General features: G+C 34.5%; 1 protein-coding gene across 3 annotated transcripts in view; it reads left to right on the top strand.

Annotated features, from left to right (window-relative positions):
- Positions 1-26,379, top strand: part of TBCK (TBC1 domain containing kinase) — a 186,693-nt gene that overhangs the window by 7,127 nt on the left and 153,187 nt on the right. For all 3 annotated transcript variants that reach the window (XM_045820116.1, XM_045820113.1, XM_045820115.1), the window contains exon 3: positions 7,335-7,407. In XM_045820116.1, coding sequence (XP_045676072.1) covers positions 7,335-7,407 — 73 coding nt within the window. The remainder of the gene's footprint in view (positions 1-7,334; positions 7,408-26,379) is intronic.

Raw genomic sequence — 26,379 nt, 5'->3', positions numbered from 1 at the left:
TTAGGTTGTAAATATTCAGTGTTATGTGAAGAAATCAGTATGTGTGTGCATGCATGCCCTCTCACCCTTCCACAACTCCAGGCAAAACTCCAGTCGTTTGAGTTTTTCTGACTACATTTGAATGATTTCTGTTTCTCAGATCTGAGAATAAGGATTTTTAATTTTCTCTTTCAAGGAAACCACCTATCCTTAAATATATTTCTTCCCCTCTATAAGAAAGAAATGAACGTTATAATGTTAGAAACTTTAGAGTTGTCTATTGGACTGTATTTTATTATTGAAAGTATTAATTTTGACTAAGACTTTTCCAATGAAAAAAGAGTCACTAATTTTTTTTTGGAGCTGCAATAGTCTTTTCATGTAGGATTCTATATAGAGAATTGAAGTGGAAAAGTTCAACCCTGTTGGTTAAAAAAATCAATGTTTTACCAAGAATATGTTAACTGCCATTTTAGTAGTATACTCATAATCAGGTTCTTCCATGTGCCATATCTTAGTTCATTCAGACTACTCTAACAAAACACTATAAACTGAGTAGCTTATAAACAACAAACATCTATTTCTCACAGTTCTGGAGGCTGGGAAGTCCAAGATCAAGGCACCAGCATATCCCATGTCTAATGAGGCCTACTTCCTCACTGAGAGCCATCCTCTCACTGTAACTTGACGTGGTGGGAGGAGCAAAAATTCTCTCAGGTCTCTTTAATAAAAGCACTAATCCAATTCATAAAGGCTGTGCACTCACAACCTAACTACCTCCCAAAGGCTCCATCCCCAGACACCATCCACTGGTGGCTTTGGTGGGGGGCACAAATGTTCAGTCTATAGAACACCTAAAGACGCTTATAGTGGCAGTATTTTAATTATTTTAAAATTATTTTTGGAAGCTTAATTGCATGCTGAGGTGCCACTTTTAAAAATTATTTTAAATGCATCTCAATCAAACGTGTTTAATTTTCTAACATAAAGTTAATCTTGTATACTTGCTGATATTGAACTCTTTTCCTATAAAATGGCATTTCAATATGTTTCAACCTAATATTAAAGGCAAACTACATTTTCTTTCTTGTTTTGCTGAAAGTTAGGTTAAATGAGAGTTTCAAGTAGTCTGGGCTGTGTCTTAAAAATATTTGTTCTGAAAGTTTTATAGACTTTGAGTAGAAAATGTTTTTGTAATAAATATTATTAATGGCTATTATTTATTGAGTGCTTATTATGTATTAGTATTCTAAGTGCTTTACATTATTTTAATTTAATCCTCATAACATAACCATGATATAGTAACCATTATTATTCTCATTTTACAGATTAGAAAATTGAGGCATAGAACAATTAAATGACTAATTCAGGAACTTTGGCAAATTTGTTGTTAAAAAAAAGATAAAATTTTTGCTAAAGTTTTTATTTAGTACATGGCTTTGATGACATTAACTAAATGTTTAAAAATGATAGAAATCATTTGGGGCTTTTTACATCATTGAAAATTGGTATTGTCAATCCCTGAATGCCTCTAACACCTCTCTCTGCCCCATACAATTACAGATTCTAAAGAATTTTCAACTGTCAGGTTGGCCCAGTTTCAGAACCACTCTAGACAAAAGTTGGCAATATAGGGTATCCTCATTATCATCTGTCACTGGTGACCATAATTAATCTTGCTTGCTATATTACATCTGCAAATTTGAAATGTGCCTGCCTTCACCTGTCTTCCCAAACTCTTGCCACTTTGCTCCGTTCTTAGGACTTCTTCATTTTAATCTCCTCAAGTGCCCTTTGTTTCTTTCCACTGTGTCTGGAAGTTTTTTCAGATATTTACTTCATATAATTGGGGTCTTACCTTCTGTCCAGTTTCTCTTAAGCTTCCTTTTCTTGGGTTAATTTGGCTCAAGGGTTCTAGATATTTCTTGACCTCCTTCCTCTCCCTAAATGAGCTCCCTTAAATACTGAACCAGGAAAAATCTTATGACATAATCCCTCTAGGGAACACTTCTTGTTAGTTATCAGTGTCGGGTAGAGAGAGATTCCCTAGACAGTATTAGACTCTGTTAGTGCTGGAGCCAGGTCAGTAGTCTGGGTAGGCCCGTTAGGGTGTGTCTACCACATTGCTAGCTATTCTGCTTCCCCTGCTCTCTCTGCTGTTAGAACTCAGCAGTCCTCTCTTCTAGGGTAGCATAAGTCATAGGTATGTATAAAATTCATAGTTTAAGTTTCACTGAGTGGAATGAAAATATCAGTGATTGTCAAAGATCAGGGAATCTGATTACCTTGTTTATATTGGCAGTGCTCATTGTCTTGAAAAGTTGTGTGCATAAGGAGTAAACAGCTGAATTAGGATATGTGTTTATGTAAGGGTCTGTTTGTTCTAAAGCATCCCAGTCATTTTAGGTGCATATAATTTGAAAAATTTGGAAAGTTTCTAGTCAAGAGTCTTCTCACCACATTTTTCAATGATGTAACAATACATGATTTGGGTTTAAATTCCACTCAGTTGTCTTCTCAAACAATTCTGATTTTGGTTTCTTTTCTCTGTATATTCTTTTCTTGTTATGCAGATATCTTACATCTTGTCATTGTTATTCCCCTGCCTCCACCTTCCCCTTGGTGTTTGTAGTTACATGTGACACATGGTCTGTTTTAGTAACACTATGTTTTCACATGCTGGATTAGCTCAGAGATCAGCCTTTCACTGTTTTCTACAGAGCGTTCAAAACTGATTTAAGGTGATGTTAGTTTCTTGCTAAATCAGTGGGATGAAGTATTTAATCTCAAGAATATGGACATTTTATTGGAATTTGAGATCTTAGTTTATAAAAGTAAAGTTGAGGAAAATAACTTTAGAATAAAAAAGGCAAATATAGCATGAAAATAAGTTTAAAAATTAATCTTTTTTTCTGTTGAGGTTGAAATCTCAGCTGTGTTTAGAAATGGAGTGAAGGTTGTAAATTGTAATCCATCCATTTTATTTGATATTCATTACCTAGACATTTTTCAGTCATTGCTAGTGAAATCAAGAGCAAAATTATTTTAACTAGTAGATTTGAAATTCAAGTAGAAAATAACAGAATTGTTAAGGACCTCTAAGATAATTTATTCTGTACCTCTAATTGCATGTAATTTCAACCTAAGTGTCCCTATCAGTTCAGAGTTCCTTCAGAGAAACAGAACTAGTAGATATATGTATGAAGACATTGATTGCTATAAATTGGCTTATGTGATTCCAGAGGCTGGGTAGGCAAGTCTGAAATCCCTAGATGTGGCATCCAGAAGGCAGTGAACATTTGGGCAAGAGCTGAGCTGCAGTCCATGGGTGAACTCTTTCCTTCAGTGAAGCTTCTATTCTGCCATGAATGCCTTTGCAGGTGGTTGCGTCAGGATCACCCAGATTATCTTAAATACTCTTCCTTTGTTAAAGTAAACTTCTTATAGATTTTAATCACTTCTAAAATACCTCCACAGTAACACCCGAATTTGAATAACTGGAGACTATGGTTTAGCCATCTAGACTTATAAAACTGATCATCACAGTGACCTGGTAACAATACTGTTTCTTAAGTACAGAATATTTTGTTAGTTTTACTGTATAACTATTTATTTAAATATTATATTTAAAAGGTGATGAGCTAGCTTCAGTTTTTACTGTGAATAACAAAAGAATGATGCAGTGACTGTATTCTAGTAACCTTTCAAATTACCTTAGCATATTCACAAATTACCTGTCCTTTTGTTTAAAAAAAATTTAATCTGTTTTTAGTTCTGTCCTTATTCAATGCCTTTATTATCTTTCTTCTTAATATTGTACTCCTTTCAATTTCTTATCATTGATTTACAACATAAAATTCAGGCTATATGTACAATATAGTGATTCTTGGCGTTCATCAGATATTTGTTAGAAGAAAGATTATTTCACAGTTCTTATATGTTCTACTCTTTAAAGTTCATCTTAGTGTCACATTTGTTTTTTATAAATAAAGCCACTACATTGCTGACTTATATTTGGCACATTATAATTCCTAAATAGTTTTGCCATATTTTATTCTGTAAAACTATATTGTTTTTATAACAAACAGAAGTTATTTTCAAACAGTGATCCAGAGTTTCAGAATGAAAAGTCTCTAATGATTTTTTAAAAAAAATTGATTTGTATTGGAAACATTGTTTTGGTATACACTTCATTACCTCTGGGAGAAACTTTGATATTCTATGAAGCATCATGGCTCGCTGCATAAAATAATGATTCAAAATTCCATAGGATCGTAAAACTTTGGCATGCTCTGATTTATGATATTTTGAAGGAGTTTCCAGAGAAGTCTGCCAAATTATAAGCTAATGCCAAACACTTGAAATCTCTCATAGTTATGAAGACTTATAAGTATAAACTTATTAATGGAGTATGTACATTTTAATAAATTCTAATATTTTATATTAAAGTCAGTGCTATTGTAGTATTATTATGCCCAGTTTACAACATAAGCATATACCATTTCTACACAGGATAGATTTCAGTTTAGATAATGGGACTCTTACTCATCATGTGAGACTCTTACTCATTTCTAATGGCTATGTCATGCCTTTGCTCAAATTAAGTCATTTAACAAGGATTTTTATATTAAATGCTTATATTTTCAAGGTGCCATTCTAGACACTGGTGATGCATTTTGAACAAAACCAACATTGTTCCTAGAATCATCATCTAGTGGAGAACAAAGACATTTAATACAAATAAATACAGATTTTTTGAGTTGAAACAGTGCTAAAAAAGAAAATGCACTGTAGAGTAGATTACCTTATAAGAGGAGCAAATTGATTTGGGGGGATCAGAAAAGTGTTCCTTTAGGAAGTCACGTTTAACTGGGGAATGAATAATAATAATAGCTAACACTTATTGTGATTGCTATGTGCCAGGCACTAATGTAGGATCTTATTATAAATTAACTCATTTTAACCTCAGAATAACTCTGAGGTTGGAGCTATTGGTTTCTTCATTTACAGAGGAGAAAACTGCAGCATAGAGAGGTTAGCAAACTTCCCCAAGGTCACAAAGCTAATGAGTATTAAAACTAAGACTTGCGCCCAGACATAATAGTCTGTGCTTTTAACCAGTATGTTTCATGATAGGTGTTAACTGGGAGAAGGGAATGGGGAAGATCATTTTCAGCAGTGGGAATCCATGCGCTGGTACCTTAAGGCAGGAAGCAGGGGAAGAAAGCCAGTGTGCATGGAAGTTGGTGAGCAAGGGATAAAATAACAAAAATAAAGTGAGAGAGGAAGTTATATATTCAGATTTATTATTCTATCACTTGGACTTTAATATTAAAATATTAGAAGGGAATAAGGATTAATGGGAGAAAATCAGTTAAGAAACTGCTATAGTAATTTAATAAGAGATGATGCTGGCTTGGATCCAGATTGTGGTAGGCAGAGCAAACTGCACAGATTGTGGAAACAGTTGGGGAATAGAAATACCAGAACATTTTGTTTGGGTTTGAGAACAGGAGATTTCTTCTACATTTGTAGCTGGAGCAGCTGCCAGAATTGTGGTACCATTTACTAAAATAGTACTACAGGGAACCAGCTTAGCTTAGAGAGCAAACTATACATTGATTTGGGGTTCTGGAGAGTTTGAGGTATTTTTATATTAAAGTGCGGAATTGTGTACACAAGTCTGGAGTTCAAAAGAGAGAGTTCTGGGTTTGAGATAAAATTTGAGAGTTTTGTCAGCCTTCGTAATAAATGAGGAGAAAACACAATGTGAAGAACCAGAATCTAAGATGGGGGACCTAGAAACATTTCAGCTTGGGTAGAAGAGATGCCAGTGTACAGAGTAGACTCTGGAGAGAGAGCCAGATAGCTGGACTGAAAACGTACAAAATGTGGTTGGATGGAAAGCGAAGGATTGCAGCTTCCCATTTTGGTTTTCTGAAGCATTGTTTTCTTTTTCCTTCTAGAGCTTCATAGCTGTACTAAATTGCTTGGAGTTCAACTTTCCATGCTCTTTCTCTTTTCTTATTGAATCAAAGAATTAGACCTTATTTCATGATTTTCTTTCCTATTCTTTTTTTCCTCATTTAGTTCTTTCAAATTTAATTCTTTTTAAATTCCTGTTTAGATCACTTGGAGTCTTTCTTCTGAACATGATAGCTTTTATTTAGATCATTTTTAATTTTAGTGTTTCAGATCATTCTGAATAATGTCACCACTCCGACAGCTTCAGGTTCCGAAATGTGACCCATACAACATCCCATCTGCACACCTCACACGACTGCCTGCATATATACCATTGTCCTCCATCTCCCCTCCTCCGTGTAAGACCATACCTTGAACTAGTCATTATTGAGTTATCCCTTTTACTGGAGCTCCCACCTTGAAATTCTTCTTTCCTATCTTGTGCTATCTCATTTGTCTTCCTTTGCTACTCTTTATTCACCACACCTCTATGCAATTTTCACTATTCCCAGTCTCATTGCACCTTCACTTCTTTATCTTGTCTCCTATCTATATTTTGCATTAACCTCCTTTCTTATCTAACCTAGAACCTACTTTGCATGGATATTCACAGTAACCCAGTTTCTTTTAAACTCTTGATCTCTTCTAAAATAACCTTACAAATCCCCAACCAGTTGGAAACCCAGTTGCACTTTTCTCTTCTCCTCTTACATATTTGATATTATGTCAGACAATGTGTTAGTCACTAGGGTTATTAGTGAAGGAAAAAAATATGCACCAAACCTCAGAACTGTGCTATTCCTAGTTCTGTTGGAAAATAGAAATTATATAATTTTGATTCTGCCCACCAACATTTTTATTATTACTTGGTCTTAGAAGGCCCCATGATGTTACAAGCAATCCCCAGTCAATTTTCTATTCTTTCTCCATAGTCGTAATTCAGAACTTTCTATTTTTCTTGAGTTTCTGAACTCACTTTCACAGATCTTGTGTTGGACCCAGGCTGTGGAGTTATAATCTGTCTCTAGCTCCCAATTTTCCCTTTCCTTCAAAATTTCTTTACATCTTCAAACAAGCTTTTCCTTCTCTTAGCCCGTGTCAGAAGAAGGATCACCCTTTTCCAAAGGTGAGCCTTTCTACTTATTTGCCTGATGGGAGAAACTCTAGAGAAAAACATGAGATGAAAAGAAATTGTTATTTAATGTATTATTTTATTGAACATTTATTATACATTTCTCTATATTTGGTAATTCTGTAGTTAATATAGAGTTTGAAAGTCTCTTTTACAATAGCATTTGTACTATATGTGCATATCTTTAGTAGGGTATGTTATTTTGTTATTAAAGCATTGTATTAATGAAATATAACATGGATTGTTTTGTTTTATTCAGAGAGACTGGTGGTGGTGGCTGAACACTGTGAACGGAGTCTAGAAGACTTACTCCGGGAAAGGAAACCTGTGAGGTACTGTATAATATCAGGACATTTAAATGAAACACAGAAGTTGGCAAATAAAAAGGTATTTTACCTAGAAAATACAGAGTTTTAGTTTCTTGTGTTACTTGTTTAATGATAAAATCCAGGTACAGTCTTTCATTTTGGGTAATTTAATTTACAGACCTCATAGAAATTTATTGTTGACATTATCCAATGCTCGGCTTTCATGAGGTAGACATTCTCTAAAGTACTTGACAAAGAAATTCCTATGGAGTATACATGTGACAATTTGAAATATTTTCATTACTAAGCAGTTCTGTAGCTGAGATTAAGAGATTAGATAAGGTTTTCAGGAACATCTATAAAGGACACATGGACAAAACTAAACGGGTAGTATTGAGAGTGGGAGGTGGGGATGGCTGGGGGGGATAGGAGAAATGGAAACAACTATACTTGAACAACAATAAAAAATAATAATAAGAGGCCAAAAAAAATAAAAAAGACTAACAACAACAAAAAGAAAATAAGTCTACTTCTGTAAATTATGTAGTTGAGATTTTATCAGTTTATTACTTTGATTTTTAAAATGAAATGAATAGTTTGTGAATTAGTAACAAAATGTAAGCATTTATATTTTTATCCAATTATTGTGACTCTTATAAAGATAGAAGAAGATCATATATTGTTTTAAAAAACATACAATGTGAATCAGAGAAAGGAATTTGTTCAAGATTCTTTTGTAATTATGCTACATACATCTTAGTAATAAACATATTATATAAATTTAAAAATATCTTTAACAATAACAAAGTTTTTAAAATAAAAAAAGAAGTACCCTAAGCTTATTTAGTAAATATGTTTTTATATTTATAATTTTTGCATGTCCCAGATCTTAGATTTTATTTTTTAAGAACATAATATTCTTTGCTCACCAGTTTAAATTTATACTTTATAAGTCACTGATCCTGTGACAACTATTTGACATTAAAATTGAGTACTAATTGTAGCTACATCTTTATGGAAAAAAACACTTTAAATTCAGTCTGGGTTATATTCGAATAAAGATTTATAAATCAGTATATATGATGAAGAAGCCTCCAACTACCTAGGCAGCCTTGGACAATTCTCTTCATTATTTTTCTTCTGTAGAACAAGGAGTTTTACTTGATATAGGGATCATTCTAAAGGAAGTTATTCTCAACTTTATATTTTACTTAATATACATTATATTCAATAATATAATATTGACCAAATACCTTTACAAGTGTATATTGTTATGTTTTATTCACTAAATGGTAGATTTTTTGAGAGAAAAATCTGAGACAAATCTAAGTGTAAAATTACAGTGCTATAACTTAAAAGGCTAAATTCCTATAGAAACTTCTATTTTATGATCTGGCAATCCTAATCTTCCTTAGAGGACCTGCTCAAATTTTGTGCCCTAGGTATCTCATTTGCCTCACTCTTGTCCCTGCCATGCCATGGTATTTAACCAAGAGAAAGGAAAAATACATGCCCACCAAAATATGTGTGGAAGAATAGTCCCAGAAGCATTATTCATAGTAGCCCCAAACTGGAAGGAACTGAAATGTCCATCAGTGGGAGAAAGAGTAAACAAATCAGGGTATGCACACCACTAATACTGATACATGAAACATGATGAGCCTTACAACTACTATGCTGAGCAAAGGAACCAGACACAAGAGCTTATTTTCTTCTATTTATGTGACATTATAGAAAGATTAAAACTCATTCAAGGTGGTGGGTATAAAATAATGCTTGACTCTGGCTGTGGGAAGGGGTAATAGAAGAACTGATTCAAAACAACGTTGAGGGACCCATATGTGGTAATGGAAATTTTTTACTTTCTGATCATGGCATTATATGGTACATGTCCTTTCAAACTTGTCAAACTCACTGAAATTTTCACTTAAGGTATGTGCTTTTCACCTATGTAAATTATACTTTCTTTTTTTAAAAAAAGCTTGTTGAATTATTTTTTGACTTGAGCTATGAATCCTTCATAAGACAACAATATCATGTTATTAATGAAAATGCTTGATCCCATGGCATACTTCTTTATATTTCTTTGTTTAGGAGAAATAGTATGAATTAGTTATTGCTTCTTAACAAATTACCACAACACTTAGTGGTTTACAACAACAATAAACATTTATCATTTTATATAATTTCTCTGGGTCAGGAATTCAGAAATGGCCTAACAGAGTTATTCTAGCTTAGGACTTCATGAAGCTGCAGTCAGTGTACCAGCTGGAACTGTAGCCATCAAAGCTTGACAGGAGCAGATAATCTGTTTCTTTAAAAAAAATATATTTTATTGCCCTGGCTGGCATAGCTCAGTGGATTGAGCGCAGGCTGCGAACCAAAGTGTCACAGGTTCGATTCCCAGTCAGGGCACATGCCTGGGTTGCAGGCCACGGCCCCCAGCAACCGCACATTGATGTTTCTCTCTCTCTCTCTCTCTATCCCCCTCCCTTCCCTCTCTAAAAATAAATAAATAAATAACCTTTTAAAAAATATATATATTTTATTGATTATGCTTTTACAGTTGTCCCATTTTCCCCCTTTTTCCCTCCCCTCCACCCTGCACACCCCCTCCCACCTGCGTTCCTCGCCTTTAGTTCATGTCCATAGGTCATATATATAAGTTCTTTGGCTTCTACATTTCCTATACTATTCTTAACCTCCCCTTGTCTATTTTCTGCCTACCATCTATGCTATTTATTCTCTATACCTTTTTCCCCTCTCTCTCCCCCCCACTCCCCCACTGATAACCCTCCATGTGATCTCCATTTCTGTGATTCTGTTCCTGTTCTAGTTGTTTCCTTAGTTTGGTCTTTGTTTTGTTTTAGGTTTGGTTGTTAATAGCTGTGAGTTTGTTGTCATTTTACTGTTCATATTTTTAATCTTCTTTTTCTTAGATAAGTCCCTTTAACATTTCATATAATAAGGGCTGGGTGATGATGAACTCCCTTTAACTTGACCTAATCTGGAAAACACTTTATCTTCCCTTCTATTATAAATGATAGCTTTTCTGGATAGAGTAATCTTGGATGGAGGTCCTTGCCTTTAATGACTTGGAATACTTCTTTCCAGCCCCTTCTTGCCTGCAAGGTTTTTTGGGGGTTTTTTTTTGAGAAGTCAGCTGATAGTCTAATGGGAAGTCCTTTGTAGGCAACTGTCTCCTTTTCTCTTGCTGCTTTTAAGATTCTTTCCTTATCTTTAATCTTGACTAATGTAATTATGATGTTCCTTGGTGTGTTCCTCCTTGGGATGGTCTGTTTCTAACATAGCTCACTCATTGGGTGCCAGTCGCTGACAGGAGACTTTAGTTCCTCCCTGACTTCATGTAGTTTTCAAAGTCTCTTGGCTAGCCTCATAGCAAGGTAGATAAGAAATACTTTCTTAAAATTATTCTATATTCACTTAGGGTATTTGGGGCAGAAGAAAGGAAGTAGTTTAGTTTATGAAGAGAGAGAGGGTGGAGCATTAAGGGAATATCCAGAAGTACTAGAGGTGAAATAGGGTCTTCACAAACATAGCTATGCTCCTGTCCAAATTGTTCTGTATTGGGATGGTTGTTACCCATTGTCTTGCTTTCTCATCCATTCTAAAGGAATCTGTAAGCCACAACTAGAGTAGTTTTCTGGTCATCAGGATGGTAAACTGTAGAATGTTCCTTCTGATTTCTACATTTTCTTCTCGGTGCATATATGTTCTTCTTTATTTACTAAAGAACTGACACAGAAAAGAGAAGTTGGTTACTCAGAAGACAAATTCCCATATTTATCATTTTACCTCCACTCTATCATTTTATTTTGTATTTTTACTTTCAATTGTACTATATGAAGATACAGTCAACATTGCTTTGCCAATAAGAGTAAATCCATTTGTTTGTGAAATGTTTTATTTTCCTGTGCTCATCATCCTTCATCCTTGTTTTAGAGATGATAAATCTCTTAGCAGTGAACACCAATAGTTCCAATAATATAAAAGTATAAAGAAGCAACCTGTCTTCAGTGTTTGTATATGTCCTCATGAGGATAAAATGTTACAGGTAGAAACATACTCTTTGAGCAAGTAGTTTCACATGAACAGGGTTAACTGCAAATTTCATATAGTCTTTTATGCCATTTATATTTTCCAATAGTTTTTTAAAAATAGAACATAAAACAACTTTTATCCGTGTTTTTGCCATATATATACATATATGTAATATGTTCAAGTAATATATATATAAATTTTTGTAAATAAAGTCCTGTTTTTTCATCATTCTGGTCATAGACTAAAATTCAATATTTTTCTTGTCCATTTTGAAATGCAACATTCAGCACTTAGTGTCTTTGAGTAGTAATATATCTGTTGAGGTCAGTTCCAAGTTGTTACCTAATCCATCCATCTAAATTAGCTTTTTGGAAAACTGTTTGACTTACATGTTTGGATTACATTAGTCTCCAATGATAGATTAGGTTTCATGTGCAGAGTTGATGTGCTGCAATTTTAATTCTATAACCTGTTTTTAGAAAGTGAAAAGATGTTCTTATGGCTTATAAGTTAGTTCTTTCCCCTATTGCCAAAAGTAAGCACCCTGAACCTATTAAAAACAACAACAACAACAAAAAAAACCCTGATGTAAAGTAAACAGGAAATACATTTAGATGGGCATGCTATTTGAGACCCCTGATTGTTACTAGTCCATCTGTCTCTAACTTTTGCAAAACCGTAAGCTGCTAATTGTCTGGTAATTATTTACAATTGTTTGTCTAAACTTAAATATCATTCAAGATACATACCTTACTGGACTTATATTTTGAAAAAGATTATAAATCTTTTGTAAAATTGGTTGGGTGGGGAGAAGAGAAACCAAACCTAGAAACTTAGAGAAAAGGCTGTGTCAGTTTACTCACTTTTTTCATAATGAATTTAATATCACTGAACTGAGCAATAATGTTCTAAAACATTATAGTAGTAATTTGTATTACAAATATACTATGACTTAAGGCTATTTTGAGGTTTCATATCCTACCAGAAAATTAAGCATTCTGCTGTTTTATAATTTTAATGGCTGTAAACCCTTTGGAGAATTCACGTTATCCAAACAAAATAATTTTTTTGTAAAACCCTTTCAAGAATTCATGTTATCCAAACAAAATAATTGTTTTGTATGACCTGGAGATTTGTGTAGATAGTTTGATAACCTGGTGTGAAAGAGAAAACTCCTCACCATTTTTAAAAAAACAGTTTATTCAAGCTCGAATATGAAGAATTAATTTTGAGAGACTGTTCTCCTTTTAATGTTTTCTTTTTAATGTTGCTTGTGCCAGAGTTCAATTTTGCCAATATTTTTCTCCAGTTTTAGTTAAATGATCAAAATTATTTGTTGGAAACATAGAAGCCTGGAGTTAAATTAAACTCCTATAACCAGTAGGTTTCAAGAAAGAAAGTAAAGTGTTTAGATTTGTTTGAAGTCATCCCATATTTGATGTTTGTGAATCTGTTTAACTACCAGATTTAAGATACTGAAAAGTGGAGAAATTAAATCTTAACTCCTTTCCAAAAGATTTTCCAGAGAATGTTAAAAAAAGAGATAATATCTTTATCACTTCTATTAAAGCAAGCATGATGAAATGGTTTGCCTTTTAAGTCTAGATGCTATTTGGAAAGTATTTGCCTTTTGTGTTAGTGTTATTCAGAGCATGTACTTTTGCTAAATCGATAAAAGTGCCAGGAAGTGTAATTCACAGACAGATATTCAGCATATTTTGGCACATACAGGAAAGTCTCTGCATTGTCCTTAAATTTGCCAGTGAGGATGGGGTGAGTAGTGAAGGTATATTTCTTTAATAAAATGTAGTTTGTCATATGTTTTTAGGGTTATGGTTGTGAAAATTGACCAGAGAAAGCTCAGCATTGTGGGGTCATGTATGGAGACTTTGATGGGAAGCAGACTATGTCTGCAGCTGTTCACTGGGTTGATGAAAAACATGATCTGACTTAACTCAGATGAGTAAGTTGTAAATGCCCCTATTAAAAGATTGCCTACTCACTGAATTAGATATTCCAAGGCATTTTGGACTCATTGTACAATGCAGCCCAGAGTTGGATAAGCCACATGTCATAGTCATCATAAATATTTAGATAGTAATATTCTTACTTTAGGATATAACCTGATGGTAGAAGTTGAGATGCTTATTAATTTTCTCCCTCCAAGGGCCATAGTTTCAAAGTGCTTTTGAAATTATTGCATTGTGGTCAAGTAACTTAGCAATTTATATAACTGATATATTTTTTTCTTCCTATTTTACTTGTTTTGTTTAAAGACAGAAAATAATACAAAAAGGTGCTCTTTACCGAAGCATAGAACTTTGCAGTTATCTTTCTTTTTTTTAATTTTATTTAAATTGTTGTTGCAGTACAATTTTCTGTCTTTTACTCCCATCCCAACCCACCCACCCAGCCCTCCCCTCCTCCCTCCCATTTCCACCTGCCCCTAGTTTTTATCCATGTATCCTTTATACTTGTTCCTGTAAACCCTTCCCCTTTTCCCCTGAAATTCCCTCTCCTCTCCCCTCTGAACTCTGTCAGTCTGTTCTTTATTTCAGTGTCTTTTGGTTATATTTTGCCTGTTTCTTTGTTTTATTGTTTAGGTTCCTGTTAAAGGTGAGATCATATGGTATTTGTCTTTCACTGCCTGGTTTATTTCACTTAGCATAATACTTTCCAGTTGCATCCATGCTGTTGCAAAGGGTAGGAGCTCCTTCTTTCTTTCTGCTACATAGAATTCCATTGTGTAAATGTACCATAGTTTTTTGATCCATTCATTTACTGATGAGCATCTAGGTTGCTTCCAATACTTGGCTATTGTCAGTTGTGCTGCTATGAACATTGGGGTGTATAGGTTCTTTTGGATTGGTGTTTTAGGGTTCTTAGGAAATAATCCTAGCAGTGGAATTGCTGGGTCAAAAGGCAGATCGGTTTTTACTTTTCTGAGAAAATTCCATACTGTTTTCCATAGTGGGTGTACCAGTCTGCAATCCCACCAACAGTGTACTAGGGTCCCCTTTCTCCACAACCTCTCCAACACTTGTTGTTTGTTGTTTTGTTTATGATGGCCATTCTGACTGGTGTAAAGTATAAAGAAAACTATACAACACTGAAGAAAGAAATTAAGGAAGACACAAACAAATGGAAACATATACCATGTTCATGGATTGGAAGAATTAACATCATCAAAATGTCCATACTACCCAAAGCAATTTACAGATTCAATGCAATACCTATTAAAGTACCAATGGCATATTTCACAGACATAGAACAAACACTTCAAAAAATTTATATGGAACCATAAACGACCCTGAATAGCTGCTGCAATTTTGAGAAAGAAAAGCAAAGTAGGAGGGATCACAATACCTGATACCAAACTGTATTACAAGGCCACTGTAATCAAAAGAGCCTGGTACTGGCATAAAAACAGGCACATGGACCAATGGAACAGAACAGGGAGCCCAGAAATAAACCCAAGCCTCTACAGTCAATTAATATTTGACAAAGGAGGCAGCAACATAAAATGGAGTAAAAACAGTCTCTTCAACAAATGGTGTTGGGAAAACTAGACAGCTACATGCATAAAAATGAAACTCGAGCACCAACTTACACCATACACAAGAATAAATTCAAGGTGGATAAAAGACTTAAACATAAGCCATATCACCATTAAAGTCCTAGAGGAAAACATAGGCAGGAAAATCTCAGATATTTCACGCAGCAACATTTTTACTGATAGGTCCCCCAGAGCAAGGGACATAAAGGAAAGAATAAACAAATGGAATCTCATCAAAATAAAAAGCTTCTGCATAACTAAAGAAAACAGTATGAAAATAAAAAGAGAACCAACTGTATGGGAAAACATATTTGCCAATGATACCTCAGACAAGGGTTTAATCTCCAAAATATATAAAGAACTTACACGACTCCACTCTAAGAAGACAAGCAACCCAATTAAAAAATGGGCAAATGACTTGAACAGACACTTCTCCAAGGAGGACATACAGAGGATACAGAAACACATGAAAAGATGCTCAATATCGCTAGCTATCAGAGAGATGCAAATTAAAACCACAACGAGATACCGCATTACACCATCTTTTTTATTTTTTTAAGATTTTTTTTTTTTTTGCCTTTGGAAGGAGGGAATGGGAGGGAGAAAGAGAGGATGAGAAACATCAATGTGCGAGAGACACTTATCAGTTGTCTCCCATATGCACCTGGACCAGGGACCAAACCAGGCACATACCCTGATTGGGAATTGAAGTGGCAACCTTTCTCTTTGCCCAACCAACTGAGCCACACTGGACTAGTGTGGCTTGCAGTTATCTTGTTTTCTCCTTCTCCCATATTCTATATCCCACTCATCATCAAGTATCTTTAATTCAACCCTGGTTATATTTCTTGCATCTCTGCTGTCCTCTACAATCTTCAGTTCAGGCCTTCATTAATAAACAGCCTGGTTATTACATGGCAACTTTGTCCTAACTGGTCTTCCTGCCTTAATCTTCCTGTATTCCAGTCACTCCTACTTTCTGCTAGTGTATTAATATTTTCAAAATCAGTCCATTCCCTGCTTAAAAGCAGTTGGTTGTTTTTATTGTGTGAGTGTGTGCATGAGTGAAGAAAAGTCATTATAGTCATATGACTTCAATCTAACTCTATTTCCAAATAGTGTCTAAATCTTACAAGTAGTTTTATTGTTACCAATATACAGTTGAGAAGATTGAGTGCTAGAGAATTGAAGTACACCACAAAGACTGCACTTTTTTCCCAACAGTGTATTTTCATTCCTTCACACAGCGTGTAGCCCTTCTTCAAGTAATTCACTTAGCTTTCTCTGTATCCCCCTATTGTATCATTCCACTGAACCAAAGCAAAAATTATATGTTCCTTCTCCAAATTCTCTTATTATATTGTATCTCTTTAGTTGTAAGGTAACTTTCCCCTTCTAGCCTATAATTGTTTGCCTGCAACTTTAGAATTAAGGGAGAATTTCAGGGAATTTACCTTCCCTAATTAACTGTACTTTTTTAAACGTATATACTACAGTTCTTTATTGTTCTTTATACTGAAAAAGTTCATGTAAGAGTTTGTGAGTATAGTTAATGTGTTATAAATTAACTATTGACTGAACTAAATATGTTTTTAGTTTAGTTATGCAGTTTGAATTGTTTCCTTGTTATCTTCCTTTTAAATCATGTGCCATAATTTTATTTCCCAGACAAATGAATTTTCCTGAAAGCATAGTGCAAATGTCATTTTGTTAATTTGTTAGTTTGTTTTCTTGGAATTTTTTAAATAGCATGATTAGAGGAAACAAATTGTTGATTTCCATTCTTATGGCTCTGAATGCACTTCTAAGCTTGTTCAGGTTATTGGCAGAATTCAGCTCCTTGCAGTTGTACCACAGAGGTCCCTATTTCCTTGATTACTGTCCAGCAGGAGCCGCTCTCAGTTACTAGAGGCCATCTGCATTCTGTTATCTCCTCTGCCTCTAACGTCTAGATCTAGATTTCAAGGACTCAGGTGATAAGTTCAGGCTTACCTGGACAAACCCCCTTTCATCTTCTTTTTCTTTTTATTTATGTACTTATCTTTAGGGGAAGAAAGGGAAAAAGAATGGGAGAGAAACATCAATGTGTGATTGCCTCTTGCACACCTCCAACCTGGGACCTGGCCCACAACCCAGGCATGTGCCCTGACCTGGGATTGAATCCGAGACATTATGGTTTGCGGGATGTCAACCAACCCACTGAGCCACACCAGTCAGGGCAGCCCCCCTTTCCTAAAGTCAACTGTGTCATATAATATAATGTGATCATGGGAATAAAATTCATCATGTTTATAATTTGGGGGATTATAAAGTACACATTAGGGAGCAAACATCTTGGGAGCCATCTAAGAATTCTGCCTACTACAGTTTGGTTAGTAAAAATTTGGCAACACTTTGAATTCTATTCTGAGGTGCTGTTTATACTTATAAAGACAAAAGAGGGATGAAATTGTAATAAAATTAAGCAGTACAATTTCCTGTCAAGAAATGTTTGAAAAGCAGAAACTACTAAGTTGATAAATCATAGTGTCAACATGTAAAAGAACTACAATTAAGGAAGCACTTGGAGTCAGGCAAGAGACTCAGTGGGTTGTTTTTTATTTTGTATTTGTCTTCATTTTTTTTTCTGTATATTTTTTGTTCTTTTTTTTTTTAGTGATTGTAGTAGGAATTACAATATAGATCTTTGATTTACCACAGTATTTTATGAAGTGATATTATGCCAATTAACATGTTATATATAAATCTTATAACAATATAGTTCTATTTTTCCTTTCACATCTTTTGAGTATTGTTCATACATTTTAAAATTTGTATTTACTAAAAAAATAAACTTTTACATATATTATAAAATTGATCATACATTGTTATTGTTTTTGCTTTAACCAATTTTTTTAACTATCTTGAAAAATGAGGAAAAAATTTTTTAGGTTTAACCATGTATTTACTGTTTCCTGAATTCTTTATTACTTTGTTTTGATCCAGGCTTCCATCTGGTATCATTTTTCCTTCAGCCTGAAAAACTTCCTTTAAAATTTATTTTAGTTCAGATCCGATGCTGACAAATTCTCACAGATTTTGGCCATCTGAAAATTTCTTTACGTCATCTTAACTTAATTTTTTTTCTTGGTTAGCATTTTATTATAAAAATTTGTCAAACGAAGAAAAGTTGAAAGAATTGTACAATATACCAATATTCTACAATTAACATTTTGCCAACTTTAGCTTTATCACATAATCTATTCATCTTACTATTTGGTCATTAACTCATGCTATTATTTTGATGCATTTCAAATTAAGTTGCAGATATATCATCCCTAAATCTTCCAATCTACATATCATTAACTAAGATTAGCATATGTTTACGTATTCTTTTTAGGTAAAATTTACATTCAGTGAAGTACAACAGTTTATCAATTGATGAATTTTGACAGACACATACACCCATATAACTCAAATACAAAACAAAATGAGATCACTGTCATCATCCTAGAAATTTCCCTCATGTCCCTTCTCAGTAAATCTTTGCCCTTCATTCTATTTGTCTCCCAGAAGTAACCATTTTTCTTAGTTTTTCACCTTAGGTGTGTTTGTTTATTCTAGTAATATATAGAATTAGGATGGTATTATATGGTATATATTCTTTTGTGGAGAGCTTCTTTCACTCACCCTAATAATTCTAGATGTCATTTTTTATTGCTGAAGCGTACTCCATTTTATGAATGTGCCAGCTCATTTAGCAATTTTCTGTTTATGAACCCCTGGGGTATTTCTAGGTTTTGGCTATTAAAGTTTTGGGGAATGTTTTTGTTAAGTCCTTTTTGTGAACAAACATTTTCATATTCCTGGGTAAATATGTAGCAGTTGAATTGATAACTTTTAGGGTATGTATATAATTAATATTAGAAACTACCAGACTTTTTCCCAAAGTATTGTACCTTTCACATTACTATTAACAGTGTGTAAGAGTTCTGGTCCCTCCGTATTCTCTCCAGCAGTTGGTCTTTTCATTCTTTTCCTTTTAGCCACTGTACAGTGATATCTCATTATAGATTTTAGTTTCATTTCCATGATGGCTAAAGATGTTAAGTTCTTTTCACGTAGTTATTGGGCATCCCATCATGACATACATATCTGTTCGATCTTTGTTCCTATTTTTAAGTGGGTTATTGTCTTTTTATTACTGATTTATAGGCATTCTTTTTATATTTTCTATAGTCTCCATACATATATTTTGCTAGATATATTTTGTGAATATTTTCTGCTAGTCTGACTTGTGTATTCATTTTTCAGGTTTATCTTCATGAGAAAAAATCATTTATGATTAATTTTAATGTATCAATATTTTTCTTCTGTGATTATTGCTTTTTGTATCTTTTTTGAGAAACCTTTGCCTCCTCCCAAGTCATGAAGATATTCTCATGTTTTCTTCTAGAAGCATGATAGTGTTATATTTAATATTGGTTCTTTCTTCTTCCTCAATTTAATATTTGTATATTGTCCTCATGTTTAATTTTTGCCATATGTATATGCAGTTATTCTAGCTTTATTTGTTTGAAGGACTTTCTTTTTCCCATTTGATTGCTTTGGTGCTTTAGTGAAAATCAAATGACCATTTATATGGTCTGTTTCTGGCCCTCTATCTTGTTTTATTTATCTATTTTCCTATCCTTATGCCATCGTCATACTGTCCTAATTACTCTAGCTTTATAGTAAATCTTGAAGTCAGGAAATATAAATTTTCCAGCGTTGTTCTTTTGTTTCAAGATTGCTTCAGCTATTCTTAGTTGTTTGCATCTACATATAAATTTTATAATAAATTTCTCAGTTTCTAAAAATGTCTGTTGATGTCCTGATTGGGATTGCATTGAACTAATGTGGGACAACTGACATCTGAACAATATTGAGTCATTCAATGAATGACTGTGTTGTTCCTCTTCGTATTTTTAAGTCTTCTTTAATTTCTCTCAGTAATATCCAATAGTTTACAATGTAGAGTCTTGTTCTTCTGTTAAGTTTATGCCTAAGTATCTTATGTTTTGATACAATTATAAATAAAATTGTTTTTATTTTGAATTGTTTGCCACTAGGATATAAAAGCACAAGCAGCACAGACATATAGTATATAATACAAGCATGAAGCAGATGAAGAAAAATATATAAAGCATAAAGAGTGTAAGATAGAAAAGAAGGAAAGGAGGGCAGAGAGGAATAGTAATAGGAGGAGGAAGAGTTGTACACCTCTTTCTAGTCAATGATAATCTATAAAAGAACTCCTTGAGTTGTAAAATGAGAGTTAGAAAAGTCACAGGAAATAAGGCCAATATAAATATATCAGCAACAAAATATTAAAATATGCTGCTTATTTAGCAGGAAATCACTCAAACTGCTTAGCATTTTCTTTCTTAAGTGTATTAGATTAAGTCTCCCTCTTGGAAGATTGAGGGGTCCAATGAGATAGAAAATGGTCATGTAATATAGTCTTTGAATAATAGTAAGATCTAGTGTGGATTCACCAGCTTGTTGTCCCCAGGATTAGGTGTTAAATTGTTTAGGTAGACAAGGTGACAGAAATCACCAATTTGGGGGCATGAGCCTCAGGAAAGGTGACTTGACAGTTTCTGTCCAGTGCTCATTTGAGACAAGATAGTTGGAAAACTGATACAGCCAATTGCTGTCAAGAATGATAAATACTTCTGTAGTGTTTTAATCCAAGACAGGTATTTTTGACTGAATGGAGGGTGATGCTGTCTCTGTATGGATGCAGGCTGTGCCATAATTGCTAGCAAGGTCAGAACTTTTCGGAGAGAGCAAGATTGTATCTGATCAGTTGCTTGAACAAGTACTTGATTAGAGTCCCAGTAGACACCAAAATAAAACATGGGAGAAATTATCTCTAAAAACAGAATTGAGAGTGGAAATTGTCAAATGTTCTTCTCTGACATAGAATAAGCCAGATGTGTCCCCCATAAAATTTTAAAATTTGAGCACATCTGCTCAGTGAACTTACCAAAGAAGCAAGACTATCCCCAGATATCTAAATGAGTTAACTTGTCGAAAGGTCTTCTTTACAATTATTCACCTGGATGTCACTGCGCTCTCCAAAATGATTTTAGTTTTGGCATAATTAGAGGTTAGATGTTCTCTCAAACAATAACTGTCCACTATTTCTTAAAGCTATTTCTGCATGGAAAGTTGTGGCATCTCTGCAGTGTCCGGAAAGGCGTATCTAGTTTACCTGGAAGCATTCAAGCTAAGAAAGAGGGACTATCTCTGGATTTTTGTCTCTTCCTCTCAAATAAGTATTTGCCCTGACATAAAGGACTATTTTTGGTTATTCTTAATTGTATGATAATATTTCATTAAAGGCTTGTTGAAGAATATTAAAAAAGCCTTGAGATAATATTTGCATTGTATTGTTTAGCACATAAGCAGTCTGTGGTATTATAAGCAGGCAAAAATTCTTTCAAAAGATTTATTAACAGGAACTGACTAAATTTAACAGAGACTAATCAAGACCATGGTCATAGGTGTGGTAGTTTTACCACAAAAAACTTTTCCTTTTCTCTTGTTTGATGTTAGCCTTGAAAATCTATGTCTATGATTAATTGACAAAATTTTAAGAGCTCCAGGGACGTCCAGCCTTTTGGCATCTATGGGCCACACTAGAAGAAGAGTTGTGCTGGACCACACACTAAATGCATTGTGACACACAATCACAAAAAAAAATTCATAATGTTTTACATAAGGTTACGGTGTTGTGTTGGGCTGCATTCATAGCCATCCTGGGCTACATGCAACTCATGGGCTGCAAGTTGGACACCTCTAATTCTAAATGAGCTCTCTACATTTTTAGAAAATTAAATTTACTGAGATGGCATTGGTTAATAAAATTATATAGGTTTCAAGTGTACAATTTTTTAATACATCATATGTATATTGCATTGTGTGCCCACCACCCAAAGTCATATCTCCCATCACCATATATTGACCACCCTTTCCCTTTGTTACCCCTGCACCCCCTTCCCTTGGGTAACCGCCTTACTATGCCTGTGTTTGTGAGGTTTTGTTTGTTTGTTGTTCTTGTTTGTTGGCATATACTGAGGGAATGGTATAAGCTAGGAGTTAAGCTAAAGAAATTAGGAACAATTTTAAGAACAATTTTGGAACATACTTTAAGTGGGGTACTTTGAAATTTCAAACATTTAACCATATAATTCATAAACAGAAGGGATAGAAAAAAAGGAAGGATCACAATATTTATTAAACATATGCTGTGTTCTAGTTGCTTTGCTACATGTTTTGCACAGGTAACTTTAAGGTCATTGATCCTAGTCAGTGAGCAATTTAAGGTTTACAGAATATCAGGTGTCTTCTAATGTCAGGAGCCATGAGCACAGGGCAGCGTAAACAGTAAACTGTGCCTTTAATAGGCCTCTTCTTACTGTGGCCTTTCTTTGAGCACTAGTACTCCAGAACCTGCTTTTGGGATAGGTTCAAAAACCACCAAGTTTTTTGAAAGAATGAGCTGCTTTAAATTTCCAAGTACAATGAGTCCTGTCATTAATTATCAGACTATCTTGCTGCCTTTGTGAGCATTTCTTTGTTCCCTGTTACCTTGATCAAACTAGAAACCAGAGAACCCAGTCCTTTCACTTCAGCACACAAGGAAACAAGCACAACTGGTTTCATTTTGACCAAAATCTTTTGGTATCCTTATGGCAGAATGGGTTCTCTTGTATGATAGTTGGATTGGGAAGAGAAAACTTCATGTACTACAAAGAAATATACATGGGGTGTATGAGTTATTATTCCATCTTGGCCTTCTCAGCCACCTAGTATTTATGTAAATGCAAAATTTAGATTAGAAATGATTTCTTTATTCTAAACTATATAGGAACTCAAATGGGAAGGACTGAACAAAAATGATGATGCTAAGAACACAATTGTCAAAATTTTGTGTAATAACTTTGTACCTAGACATTTTCCTAAGTACTCTATAGTGATTATCTTCTTTCTTATAAGAGCTCTATGATATAGGTTACTACTATTACTTCCATTTGATGTGTGAGGAAACTTAGGCTCCTATGAGGCATTTAACTCTAACTCCATATCCTCTCAGTTTTCCAGAAAGGAGCGAGCCATTTTTATTGATTGCCATGCAGGTCCTGAGATTTTTCAGTTACACCAGTTTAAGAACAATTACTGTGGCCGGAGAAAGTGGTTGACAAGCCTAAGTCACATTTCCACTCCGAAAGACAGGGTTAATGAAGTGGTTATACACGACAGAGATGGAATCTGAAATGAATATTAAGTTATCATTGGGAGAAGCGGGCATGGATGTCAGGAAGGGAAACAGATATCTACTGCATTTTGAAGATCCAGTAACCGAGGCTTAGAGTAGTTACTTTGTCACTACCTGCCACAGTGCTGTAGCTAGAGCTCAAATTCTCTCATTTGACTTCACTATCCATTCTGTTAGTAAGCACTAAGAGGCAGTATACTATAGCAGTTAAGGATGTGGCCTGTAAGACCAAGCTGCTAGGTTTGCATCTCAACTCCACTATGTTTACTCACTTGAGTAAATTACTTTGCCCCCCTGTGCTTCAATCTCTTACCTTCTGAGATAGTGGGAAGAATATTAGTTACTGATAGAACTAATAGATGTGAATTATTTATAACAGCACTTGATATAGTACAAATGCTAACTATTAGTAGCAGTAGTGATGATAATGCTATTATTATAACTATTATAAAGTACTAAATGATTATTTTATATTGTCAATAAGCATTGTCTGTGGAACAGTACAGCCTTTTTATAATGAGAAGTTATGACTTAGGTTAATTTATTTTATACTTCTATATTAAGTATACATATGTTTCAGACACTGGACTAGGTACTAATGAGTCTGGAGATGAAAACATAAAGTCCCAACCTTTAGAGAGATTGCTGACTAGTAAGTAGATAGAGTTATAGCAAGCAATGCACATGAGGGCTATACAAATGATCTTCATTGACAGAGTACCTTACAACCAGGAGAATCCCATCTCTGCGTTGGTCTCCTTGCTTTGTCTCTTTCCTGCTGTTGTTGCCCACCTAGTGAATGGGATGGTAGTGGGGGAGAAAATGTTCATTGCACAGAGAATGTCATGCCACTTTTGGGACTTGGCAAACAAAGCTTGCACTGAGTTGTGGAGTGTTTGGCAATATTACTGTGCCGAAAGTCACAAAATTTTTCTGGATATGTCAAATTACCCTTATTGCAAGCTGAAATTTAAGGTAACTATATTTATGCTTTTGTATGTAACTGTTTGCCTTTCTAAACTGCTTTTCTTGTTATCCAAAACTACAACTCTTAGTTATGTCATGTTAAGTGAAGAGACTCTCCGTGCACAAAATGCATCTATGTAGCAGTAGAGTGATAGCATTTGTATGTTTTCTATCTCCTGATGGCAATGGTGCCATTGTCACTTTTGGGGGGTTAGCATTTTGTTTTTCTTTTGAGGTGCAAGTAAAATCTCCCCAGATGTATGGAGTGTTGTCATCCAGGCCCAGGTGGAACATTTGCTTCTTGGGAAAAGAAAACACTGATCAGGTGGAAATACTCCACCTTAGAGTCCTCCAATCCTGCTTATTGAATCGTGATTTTATTCTTACAGAGAAATTAGAAAATGGAAGTGATGGGAGGGAGGTCGTCCTGTCCAGGGTTGGTTCCTGTTTTATGCCCTGAATTGCTGGGATAGACTTCAGCCACCTGTGACCCTGAGCTGGAATAAACAGATTGGAAAATAATTAGTTCGACTGTTTTAATTAATCTTTCTTAAATAGATTCATAGCTCACATTTATTTAAATGTTTAATATTAGAAGTGTTTCGGGTGTATATTTAGAAGTTTGGTGATGTTTTTGTAGCTAGAAATATGCTGTAGGAACTTAATTTGTTTTTACAAATTAGTTTGTGGGAATAGTTGGTTTCGTTATGTTGTTTTGCTTAAAGTTACAGTTTCAAACAACATGTTGATGATGTTAAATGAGGTTTTACTGCATTATATACTGTATTAAAAGACCTTGGGTTTTGTTGTTTTTGTTCTTTTTTTTAAGAGTGACTTAGACTTTTTCTTTTTTTATTGTTTCATTTTGCTTTAAGATGATCAGAACTCTGTACACAGTCAATTGCTCACTGATCTCTATTTAACCCTGTTTGGTGTTGTAGTTCCCACTTTATAAATTTGCAAACATGAGGCAGGATGAAATTGGAACATTCTTCAAGCACTTCAAGCATAGTAGATCAGTGACAGAGTCTCCTGGCCTTATGTCTGAACTTCGACCACTAGACTGTGCTTTCCATGTGTTTTGATCTTATCAAATTAATTTTCTGCTGAGAAAGGAAAGTTGCCTAGTATTCAAGATGGAATTACCCAATTTATTGTATCCTACTGAGAATTTTTAAAATATAATCTTTATTATATTTTTTTCATTACCATTTAGTCCCCTTATACCCTGATCCCCCAGCAGTCACCACACTGTTGTCCATGTCAATGAGCCCTTTTTTCTTTTTGCTCAATCCTTCCACCCCTAATTGTCCCCCCACCCTACCGCAGCTAACTGTCATCTGTTCTCCATCTATGAATCTGTCTCTGTTTTGCTTGTTAGTTCAGTTAGTTCATTAGGTTCTACATGTGAGTGAAATCATATGGTATTTGTCTTTCTCTGACTGGCTTATTTTACTTAGCATAATGGTCTCCAGGTCCATCCATACTGTTGCAAAGGGTAAAATATTCTTTTTTACGGCCGAGTAGAGTTCCATTGTGTAATATCCCATAGTTTTATCCACTCATCTCCTGATAGACACTGGGGCTGATTCCATATCTTGACTATTGTAAATAAAGCTGAAGTGAACATAGGGGTACATATGTTCTTTCAACTTAGTGTTCGGGGTTCCTTCAGATATATTCCCAGAAGTGGGATCACTGGGTCAAAAGGCAGATCCATTTTTAATTTTCTGAGATATGTCCGTACTGCTTTCCACAGTGGCTACACCAGTCTGCATTTCCACCAGTAGCGCAAAAGGTTCCCCTTTCTCCACATCCTCACCAGCACTTGTTGTTTGTTGATTTATTGATGATAGTCATTCTGACAGGCATGAGATGGTATCTCATTTTGGTTTTAATTTGCATTTCTCTGATGGTTAGTGATGTTGAGCATCTTTTCATATGCCTATAGTCCATCTGTATGTCCTTTTTGGAGAAGTGTCTATTCAAGTCCTTTGCTCATTTTTTAATTGGGTTGTTTGTTTTTTTGGTGTTGAGTTTTGTAAGTTTTGGTTAATTTTTTGTAAGTTTATTGAGTTTTGGTGTTGCCTTAAAAAACCTTGGATAT

This window comes from Phyllostomus hastatus, unplaced genomic scaffold (genome assembly GCF_019186645.2).
Source record: "Phyllostomus hastatus isolate PE091 unplaced genomic scaffold, TTU_PhHast_1.1 phas_scaffold_39, whole genome shotgun sequence".
Classification (NCBI taxonomy): domain Eukaryota; kingdom Metazoa; phylum Chordata; class Mammalia; order Chiroptera; family Phyllostomidae; genus Phyllostomus; species Phyllostomus hastatus.
Note: the sequence above shows the minus strand (reverse complement) of the source record. Positions and strands in the feature narration are given on the sequence as shown.